The sequence below is a fragment of the Frankliniella occidentalis genome, unplaced genomic scaffold, assembly GCF_000697945.3.
Source record: "Frankliniella occidentalis isolate FOCC.00 unplaced genomic scaffold, Focc_3.1 Scaffold147, whole genome shotgun sequence".
NCBI classification, from domain to species: domain Eukaryota; kingdom Metazoa; phylum Arthropoda; class Insecta; order Thysanoptera; family Thripidae; genus Frankliniella; species Frankliniella occidentalis.
Window position 1 is genome coordinate 539,021 of NW_026267274.1, and position 10,850 is coordinate 549,870.

General features: G+C 53.8%; 1 protein-coding gene across 1 annotated transcript in view; it reads left to right on the forward strand.

Moving 5' to 3' along the window:
• Window positions 1–6,412: 6,412 nt before the first annotated feature.
• Window positions 6,413–10,850, forward strand: part of LOC127750177 (uncharacterized) — a 20,352-nt gene continuing 15,914 nt past the window's right edge. Inside the window, exons 1-3 of the mRNA XM_052271046.1 lie at window positions 6,413–6,914; window positions 9,041–9,273; window positions 10,550–10,657. Of these exons, the coding sequence (XP_052127006.1) occupies window positions 6,841–6,914; window positions 9,041–9,273; window positions 10,550–10,657 (415 nt within the window). The 5' untranslated portion in view covers window positions 6,413–6,840. The remainder of the gene's footprint in view (window positions 6,915–9,040; window positions 9,274–10,549; window positions 10,658–10,850) is intronic.

A 10,850-nucleotide genomic window follows, 5' to 3' on the forward strand; every position in this document is an offset into this window, starting at 1 on the left:
CGTCGTGTTTACCGTCTGGATACAGGGGACGTAAGCGGACGCACCTGGACGCTGTAATCACTGAGTCTTAAGTCTTTATGGATGCTCTGGAAGCGTCTGGATGCTGGTGTTCGCTAGCCGCTGTAGATAGCCTGGATGTACAGGATTCCACGTAGATTCCGTCAACCCATTGTGAGTTCGTGGATGCCACGGATGTGTCTGGATGCACCTGGGCGATGGACCTCTGGTTGTATTGGATACCCCGCGGATGCAGGTGGAAGCACTGGATGAACGGGGAGCAGCGTGGATGCGTCTGGATTTGGTTCTAAAAGGGCATCCGTAGTCCGGATGCAATGGATATTGTTGGAGACATGGAAGGAGGGCAAACGGCCAAAATGGATGGAATGGATGCACTTCTGGATGCTCGCGGACATCCAGTCGTCCTCCAGCGGCCCATCAGGGATCAGGGCAGTCGTTAAATGTTTGTTCACATCAATAGAATAAAGAACGCTACTGAGACCAATGCATGCCATATCCAGGTGAAATAAGACACAGGTGAAAAGTCAAAAAAAGGTGTGATCTTTAAAATGTCTGGATATTATGTGGTCACAAAAATGTGCAGCGCTGGTTACACACTGGAAACGCAAGTGTGTGAATGTCACACACTTGTAGGAGAGTGAATATCCATTTGTGCACTTCAGGGGGTAAACGTGTGAATTTCCAGAATAAATTCACACCTTTACCCCTCTAAGTGTACGAATGGTTATTCACACTCCTACAAGTGATCGACATTCACACACTTGCGTTTCCAGTGCACACGGCAGCAATGGCTGACTTTTTGAAGGAAAAGGGAATACTTAGAGAAACTCTCATATTTGGGGGAAAACTTCTCCGATTTTGAGAGTCTCATAAAATATGTTCTCTGATGGAGGTTTTTTTTCTTAAACATGGGAGTTCCACAAAATCTTCCCCCTTTTCTCAAATAGTCACACATCGTTTTGACCAAGCAGAACGTCTCTAGTCACTACTTACAACATCCTATCTAAACTGTTCATGGTAACAACGTGGTCCTTGGTCATTAGCGTGCGTGCACATCCCCCGCCCGCGGCGCCACCGTCCCGCGCCACACCCCGGGGCGAGCTGACTGAGCCAGCGTCCAGAGTGCAATACACCGAGAGACATGTGCAAATACCATACTCTGCATCCCATATGAATTTCGCTCAGCTGGTTAATTAGTCCCGCGTACACAAGCAGCCTCGCTGCCACAGCAGCAGCCACCCCCCGGCGCGTCGCGATCTCTGTCGCAGACAGAGAGTCTCCCCTTTCGCCCGGCGAGTCTCGGATCACAGGCGAGGGCAAAGCGGCGTCCCCGACCGAGCCGAGCATGGCGGAGCATGGCTTTTGGACGAGGTGTTTTATTGCAGAGATACTCTTCTGGGAGGATCCGACCGTCTCGAGGCGGAACCCCCTTTCCTTTCAGTGCGCGGGCAAAGCCAACTCCACTGACTTTGCTCGCCTTCCTGGCATTTATCGGTAAACGAGGTCAATGCGACCGGGACAAATTGAGATTACATCTTGTGATCGCGGCCACCTCTTTGCGATAATTTTACATTCTGCCTTTGCATTATTCTTGTAAGCTCGCTGGCCTAGTATCCCATGGAGTCGGGAGGAATGCAAGACGTTTCGAGGCCTCCGTCGCATGTGAGTAAAAGGAGTAAAAAGTGATCCAATGTCAGATAATCTAAATGGGAAACGAAAATCTTGTAACCAGCACATCTCAAATAAATAGAACAAATTTGTCTCTTTTCAGGTACAAATTTGCGTCTTTTTGAGATGGTCTTCACAAGAAACGCATGCTCACTGAATACAAAGTTGTCCTTTTCCAGAGTGTAGCGATGTCGATCGCCGGCAGCACCCATAGCCTTCTTGGTGGACGCGGCCCTGTCCTCAGCCCGTCACCGCTCCGCCACATCTCATACACGACGCGCCCGGCACACATTTTCTTATTGTCTCCTCCGGCCTTGGTGTCCGCCGCGCCTTACGCATGGCTGGGCCTGCTGGCGCCCGGCGCCGCCCGGCCCTGCGTCCGCCCCGGAAACACCTCCCGTGCTCAGCCTCCGCTCAAACAATAACATTTCTTTCCGTAACGACAACATATCGTTTTGGTAACAACAAAGTTGTTGCCGGGCCTGCGCACGGGATATCCTAGTCTAAAAATGTCGCACGACACCTATGCAGGAGCACGAACAAACATTCACACACACCTGTAGACTACTGGTCGTTACTGGGAGAGATTTAGTGACGACCTTTTTAGGTGTGAGAATTTCATGTGAACACTTTTGTCACACACCTGCAGGCGTGTGAATCTTTTTCACTCACCTGCACACCTTCCGGTGTGTGGTCTTACGCATGCAGCTGCGCGAGGCCCTTGGCTGGCAGCCCTTGGCCCGTAAGGGCAGGGACCCCTAAGCGCATTATGCAGCGTGCGTGCCAGAGGGCTGGCCAGGCGGCTGCCGCAGAGAGAGGGGCTGCCGCCCTAAACGGATTGGAAAGTTGTTGATGTGGTTGAATATATCAGAGCGCGTCGTGTGTCGTGTCGCCTGCGGGGGCAGCCCAGCGGCGCGGCCCGGCCTCCCAAACGAGAGCACGTTCAACACGACATCCATCATACAGCTGCATTGCAATTGCACGGCTAGGTATTTTTCTGTTTCACTCGCCATCTTGGCGCCTTGCAAATCGGATGATTAGTCGAAAAATGTCGTATCAGGCCAAGGGGGAGAATCATTTGCGAAATATAAGTTCGAACGCTTGAAGTGAAAGAGTGCGAAGTAGGAGGTGAAATAATCGCGAAAGACCCCCGCAGAGGTAGTATTACTATTACTGGACGAGGAAATAGATCCTTTCTTTTTCCAGGGCCGAAAAGATTCGATAGGGTGGTGTGACACACATGACACGACTCTGCGAAGTGCACTTGTGCACTAGTGCGCGGAGATGTTTCGTAGAGACACGACACGCGAGCCGAGGATACACCGGGTTAGGCGAGCGCCCCCCCCCCCCTCTCCCTATGGGCCCCCCAGGGTCCAGTTGGTTGTGGCCCCAAGTTAATAAGGAAGTGATCAAGCGGCCCGATTGTCCTCTAGTTACTCTAATTGTGCACACGGTGATGTCGTTGTGGCGGGAAAGGGGCGAAGGGGAGGCAGGAGAGGAGGATGGGAAAAGGGGAGGGGGGGGGCGGTGGTTTGCTTGTAGGTCGCACCAGTACACACCAGCCGGCACTGGGTCGGCTGGCAGGTCGGCCGCGCTACCCCAGCCCTGACACCAACCCTTCGGCCTTGCCCTTCATAGGGATCAAGTCCATCTGCTACCAAAGCAAGCGCGCCAGCGAACATGTCCCGGGGGCGAGGCCAGGTCGGGAGGGGGGAGGGGGAGAAGAACAGTCGTGATAATCCCGCACCTACAACACCAGCGCCCGGTACACTCCTCACCACCACCCCGCCACTCCGTGCAACCACCACCCACACCGCGCCACCCCGCCCGCCCCGCGCCGCCCCACTCCAAGCACCACAAGTTCACACGTCAACGCCGCGCAACGCGAAACACGAAAATCGACTCGCATGCTCATAATGACAGTTTGTAATACTATACTAACACGAACGGAGCCTGTGGCACAGAAACGTCGGACGGTGGCAGTTACCCAGTCAGCATGTTCGTCTTTACTGAGTGACAGTAACAGACGGAAGCCCTGCAGCGTAGCGTGCCGTATATATCAAAGGGTCAAATTATTCGGGTTCTTTTTTCCTTGACACGCTTCGTATCGAACTCCACGCCGTTCGTTTCGGATTCGAAGGGACAAACACACGAATTGCTTACACCCTCACCCCCTTCCCTCGCCTCACCGGTCCGTCCGTCTCTCAGGGGTGGTCATTGCCAACCATGGACCCCTTCGCTCCGCAGAGCTCCGATCTGATCTCCCCGCCCCCCGCCCCCACCCCTTGATCAGCCATCACCACTTCAAGAGAATTATTCAGCAGGCCAAGCCTCACGTCAGCGGTTCCGCCGCCGCCGCACAGGGAGCGCGCCGCCGGGGCCCGAGGCCGCGAGGATGAGCGGCGGGGAAAGATTTGGGGGTGCGGCTCGAGAGGGCTAGAGGGTGTAGCACATCGCGTAGCGCCACCACCTAGGTGTAATGGTTTCTCACGCACGCCCCTGCCCTCCAGGGGCGGCATTATAAGTCAAGTTAAATGTCACACCCAGCGAGGTGGAGAGATCTAGCCACCACCTTACTTCAGAGACAACCATAATCTGGGTTACAAAGTAAACGATTATACAATTGTTGTCAGGGACAGACATAGATTATAGTTCTCTCGTACATGTTTAATGTTGCCTAAATCATCACTTCATTGGCTGTGCTTGAAGTAACCGTGCGGTGGTTGCTTGCTAAAGCTGTCCGTTTTTCTGGGTCCGTTGCTCTGCGTCTTCCGTAAAAGGCCATCTCGATGATTCGAAAGGAGAGCACATAAACTTCGTGACCTTTGTCCGACAACGCCACACGAAGGTAACACGCCACCATAGCTGGCCTTATTTCCCTGATCACCCTCCGTTGACCCTTTGACGCTTTGGGTGACCGTGTGTGATAGCGAAAGGGGTGGATTGAGGGAGGAAGTGGGCGGGAGGGGAAGGGCGCAGCCTTCTAGTCAGTATTGGTATGGGGCTTCGGGTGGCCACGGGAGTAGAGTGCACTTAGTGCGCTTCGGCGCGCAAAGGGAGACGGGCAGAACGCGGTGGGAGTGAGAGGGAGTGTGCGTGCGTGTCCGTCGGTGTGCATGCTGCCGGACATGGCGTGCTCCAAGGAGGAGACGCCCGCGCCGTGCCTCTCTGTGGTTAGCATCACACAAAGACGTGCGATCGTTTCCAAGGAGGCGGCAAAGTGACGGCCCGTACCCGCCACGGCCGGCGAGCGCCGACCACCGGGGACCTGGCGCCGGGCGGGTGGCGAAGGGCCGCGTGCATAGCGCATGGCCGCGCCCTGCCGCGCCCTGCCGCGCCCGATGGCCAGTCCGCTCCCGCTCACTTTACGGCCGTGTTCGACACGAAGGAAGGTGACCTCCCAATGAGCTTCCTCGCATTTCTTCGGCCCGCCTTCCCCTCGCAGCCCGCCTCGGTCCGCCCCCGGCCTTAGGCCGCCCACTAACCCCTGCCCTGCCCCCAGGCCGCTCCCGGCCCGCCACCAACCCACCCCGACCACCCCTTCATCATCGTTCAGGCTCACCCCCGGCTACTGCTACTGCCACTAAAAAACGCTTATATTGAAAGGAAAGCATCTTCGCCCCCTCTCCATCGATATTTTCAGTCAGCTTTCCGTGGTGTTTGGCTGACCTAAGCCAGGCTGGGCCTGTTGAGTCCGCGTAAACAGCTTCTATGAAATTTCGGTGAGCAAACTTCATGATGTTTTGCTCTGGCTTTTGAAGTAGGCAGGCAGGATGGTACGTTTTCATAGACGAGGAACGAGAGATTTTTCTTTTTGTTTTTCGAGTACTCACTTCTTTATTAAAAATCTACAGTGACAATGAAGAACTCTACCATCACGGTACAAAGACATTTCAGCGCAACTTTATAGAAGTCACTTGACAAAATTGTCGGACCGGGTCGTACTTTGGAGACCCCTCACTCGTCAAAGAAAAGTTGTACTGTTTTTGGAGGGATTCCATTTTAATTGTCAGCATCTAGTATATCATGCGTAAAAAGATCCAACTCCCAACGCCATGCGCCATCTCTAAGAAGAGTGAGAGGTCACCAAAGCCTAGCATGCCAAGTTCAGCGGAAAGCAGATCCGTTGTTTGTTAAACGACCCTGTTCTGATGCGTCTTTCTGTTCAGCGCCGCCTTTGTCCCATGGATTCATCGAAATGTTGACGTTCTTCTTCTCGGGGGTCTTTGAGACGCCAATAAGAATTGGAGTCCTTGAAAGAACGCCAGTATTTTGACGTCACAAGACACCACAACTAGTTCACAGTGATGGGGACACATATTTCCCACAGTGGCACTGTTATTCAATAACGAATGTGACGTCATATTCGTTCCAATGTGAATCGTGTCACGTTCATTTGAATGTTGTGTCATATTCGTTTGAACGTGAATCGGCCAAGCCTGGCGCCATTAGAGCATCAATTCACCTGATGTCACGTTTAAATGAATGTGACACAATATTCAAACGAATGTGACACGTTTCACATTGAAACGAGTGTGACGTCACATTCCTTAAATAACAGTGGGTGCGGAGCACTAAGTGAACTAAGACTTTGGCCCTGCAGTCGGTTCGCTGCTCAGTATACTTTGATATGCCCATACCGCCGCGCTGCCCGGGCCCGCCCAATGGGAATGTGATTAGCAGCAGGGAAGCCCCACGGGTGGCCCTTGCTGCGGGGGCCAGCGGCGGCGTGCGGCGCGGGGCCCACTGCCGGCCGGGCTGTCAAGGCGCGCTGCCTACCTGCACGGCGCCGCGCGGCACCAGTGACGCCAGCCTGGGCCAGGGCGAGGTGACGACGGCCGTTTTGCGCCGCGAGGGAGGAGGTTCTCGACGACGACGACCCGCGTCCGACGCGCGGGAGCTTCCGTGACATAGTGGTGGTGGTGGTGCTGGGGCGACGGTGTGGAAAACGAAGCAGTTGTGTCGTGTCTGGAGAGAAATGTGTCTGTCCATGCGGCGAGTGCAGTGAAACACAACCGAGTGCGCGCGGACTTCGGTGCAGTGGTGTGGTGGCTGGAACAGTGTGTGTGTGTGCCTGTGGTACAGCAGTGATGCGCCCAACCGGGTGAAGGAGGGCGTCCTCGCGGCATGGTCGTGCGGCTGGTCCAGTGAGATATGGGCCAACGTCGTTGTAAACGTAAGCTGGAGGCGCACAACAACAACATTAGCAGCAACAACAACAGCGGCAGGTGAGGACGAACAAACTGGCCTTTCCTTTCTCCACTGTGCGAGTATGGGATTTGCAGGTACTGACGTAGGCCGTAATTTCTGGTGTTTCCCCAGATCACTTTTCATCCATATACATAACGATAAATCATTTAAATGTGTGAAGAGAAAGTAAGCTGGGCCGCCAGACTTGAAATACCTGAGCCAAACCAACACACGTAATTCAATTCAAAAGCACATCACATTTTATTTTATTTTGGATCGCAATATAAAGCCTTGTCTGCAGTCGTGATTATTAGTTATTCGTCCACAAAGGTTGGCCATCGGTATGCGATAATTCGATTCGTGACATTCGATTTGACAGAGGCCGTTAATGTAGAACACACGCCCGGGGTGCCAGGAGGTAGGGGGTGCAAAAGAAGCGAAAAGGGATGGCCTTTGGGGGGTGTGGGGCCAGCGGCGGGGAGGAGAGGGGAGGTGGGGGTATAGCCGTGTGGAGGTGTGTGATCCGCCGGATAAAGGGGCGACTCGCGAAACAACACGCGGCTTACAGCACGAATAGGGTCGTCATCCTATTGGCCCGCAGGCCCACCGCAGGGCCGGGCCCGCAGGTGGGTCCTGTCGAGTGGGTCCTGCGGCCCCCCCGCCTGCTGCTGGCGCTGGCCGGGTGCCCGCGCCGGAGCTTAGTCAGATCAGTACGCACGGTAAAGAAGAAAGAGGATTTGCGTTTCTACATCAGCGGTCGTATTGTGAGGTGGAAAAAAGGTTTGTGATGGTCCAGAGAATAAGTACAAGCAGCCGGCCAGGCCGAGACCGAGGCTTGTTGAATGGTCTCCAGAAAAGGGGGAGGGGGAGGGGAAAGTATTGGTTGATGATGGAGAGGCGATGCGAAAATAATAATAATAAAATAGCGTCTTTTGTAAAGGATCGAGGAGGACTCCCCGAGTCAGAAGAGCAAAGTGGGGGCCAAGGAGCTTGACGCAATTGCGCTTTGTTGACAACAGCTCAGGAGGAGATAAATCTTGTTTTATTCAGCTAGACAATAGACGGGGTCTCTTCGTGTTCGCGAGTCGCGAGTCAACGCTGGTATAGCTCTTTAGGCGAATTGCTGAGGGTAGAAAAACTCAGCAGGAAATAGATTTACTTGCGTAAGACAAATTTGGTCGCCCTGATCACGTGATTTAGTCATGGTGATAAAGGTGTGATCGACCTGGTCATATTTATTTTCGAATTCTTGATCAAATGTTTTGCTTGAGCGAGTAAATTTTCTTTGATTCAACCCTTTTTTAGTTTTTAGGACAAACCGCTTTTCTCAGTGCACCCCCATCCACCCCTGTTACAATGTGCTAGGTGGCTGACCCCGTTTGTTATACTGTATTGCGGACAGGCAGGTGTGCCGGTGGCTTTGCCCATCGTCGCACGTAGGTAAAAACTTGCATAGCAATGCTTTGCTGCTTTCCTGCTTTGTAGTCAGGATTTGGAAGCTTTTGCAATACGAAGAAAATCCGTTGTATTACATAGCCACCAAATGCTACGCAACTTGCAAACTTTAGTGGGGATATACAACAGTGCGCGGACCACGGTGCCTTAAGGCCCCGAGCGAATCGGCAACCTGCCCACACGCGCGCATACGGTACAGTAGTATTACTGCGAGAATGGGTGGGGTATCAACCACCTGTTCCAGCCTGTTGCGAGCGACCCCCTGAAGACCTTCGTTAGAATGAACGCAAAACTTTCACAAAGTACGGCAAACTCGACCAAACTGCTTGCATTATACCAGTGGCCCATGGGGTTGAACGGGGGGAGGGGAGGGGGGTTGCATGCCCTTTGGTATCGAAACAATAGGGACCTCCGAAAGCCGCCCCTGGGTAGTGCAAACGGTGCCTGAGAACCACCGACTAGTGGAATTCCATGACATGACAGACACACTGACAGTTTCCAGCATTGAGAGCCGCTTATTGTGATTCAACATGAAATACTGACCATAGAGTGGTCAGCGGCACTAAGCTGAACCTGCCAAATGGTCCTGGCCGCGTGCCACTGCCACCTCCTTGTGCAGTGCATGATCGACAAGGTTGTTTTTTCCGGAAAAATTCGTAATTATTTTCTCTCGGCAAGTTTCTTAGACTTTCAACCCTTGTGCTCGCAGGATGTGGCTGGTGCTGGTGGCGCTGGTGTGCGGGTGCGCGGGCGCGGCGCGCGGGCCGCTCACGCAGTGCGGACAGGCGCGCGACGGCGAGGCGCTGCTGGGCGCGCTGCTGCCGCTGCACCGGGGCGCGGGCTGCGGCGCCGCGTCCCTGAGGGGCGCGCAGCTCGAGGCTGCGCTCAGGGCCGCGCTGGACCGCGTCAACAGGGACCTGCGCCGCGAGGGCATCTCCATCAGTAAGTGCGACAAGTGTTTACTGACCACACATTAATCTCTCTCTCTCTCTCTCTCTCTCTCTCTCTCTCTCTCTCTCTCTCTCTCTCTCTAACTATTTAAAAAAATATAGGCCTCTCCTATCATTTGCAAAATATGTTGTGAATTTGCGACAGTCCATTCTTCAGCTTGTTGATATCCAAGTCGATGCTCAGTGCTGGTAAATTTTCAATTTTAAATTGTAATTTTACGGCATATAGTGGAAAATAGTCCCGCGTGACCTTGCTTTAAACTATTATTTTCCACAAGGTAAAAACGATGCCTCATTTTTTGAGGGGAAAGGGAAAACTTTGAGAAAGCGTCCTCCAATCTCGCCTCAGATTTTCAGGAATCTTCTCAAAAACTGAGGAAAAATCTCACATTTTTTGAGGAGACTTTCTCGAAATACGAGGGGTTTTCGCGCTTTCGTCAAACCAGGAGAGTTCTTCAAAGTTTTCCCCTTTTCCTTAACAAATTAAGGAATTGTTTTTACCGTGCACAGTGTATGATTGCTTTCATATCTTCGTTCACCTCAGCTTATGTTGGGCGCGTTGCCTACGCTAGCGCCTGGCAGGGGACGGGTGGGCCGTCCCGTCACGCACGGCTGCCGGACGGCGTGGCCTACCCGCCCTCTGCCAGGGGCTCGGGAGGCGCGGGTGCGGGGCACGCACGCGCGTGCGACGACGACGTTGCAAAGCGTTTTTGCTTTTGTTCTGTCGTGTCGTGTTGCAGTGCAGGAACGGTATCTACGACAAATTTGTTGTTTTCTCTGTAATAGACCCGCGGCGGGTGGGGCGGGGCCGGGGCGCGCTGATTCGAATGATCCAGCGCAGTGGCCCGTCCGTCCCGTCCCGTCCGGCAGAGCCGAGGCAGAGCTCGGTGATTGATGGAGAGGAGAGAGGCCCGCGGGGTCGCGGGAGGAACGGCCGGCGGCGGCGGCCTGCTCGAGTCGCGAGTCATGGCGCGAGGGGAACTTTGTGCTCAAACATGAGGGGCCAGTAAATGATTATATGGTCGAAATGTAGCCGCCATGAAAAACAAAGCAAAAAAACAAACAAAAGAAAACGGCCGAAAAACTTTACTGTGTGGGTCACATTTTCCCAACCCCGACCTCCACAATGTCTTTTAGCACAAACGGCAGCAGAAGCAGCAAAAAAGAGACACACGAAAAATAAATTTTCAATTGCCTTCAAAGTGTTTATGATTGTGCCCCCCTTCGGCCAACTTCCTCACTCTCCGCTCTGCTCCGCTACTCTCCAGGCTGCCGCATCCTAGACACGTGCTCCAGGCCCGACGAGGCCGTGAAGGCGGCCATGCGCGCGCTGGTGGCCTCAGACCAGACGTGCCTCAGCCCGCCACTGTTTCTCGGTAAGTTTCACGCGATCTATACGCGAAGCTGGGCTGGCATCATCATAGCAGGACGCGACGGCGGGTGATGATTACCGTTCCTTCCCGGGGGAAAATCAAGGCGGCGGCGCGGCGTGGTTATATGGCACTTTAAAATATTTGCAATTACCATGCGCATCTGTTGTATACGCGCACGCCATGGCGGGAGGGGGGG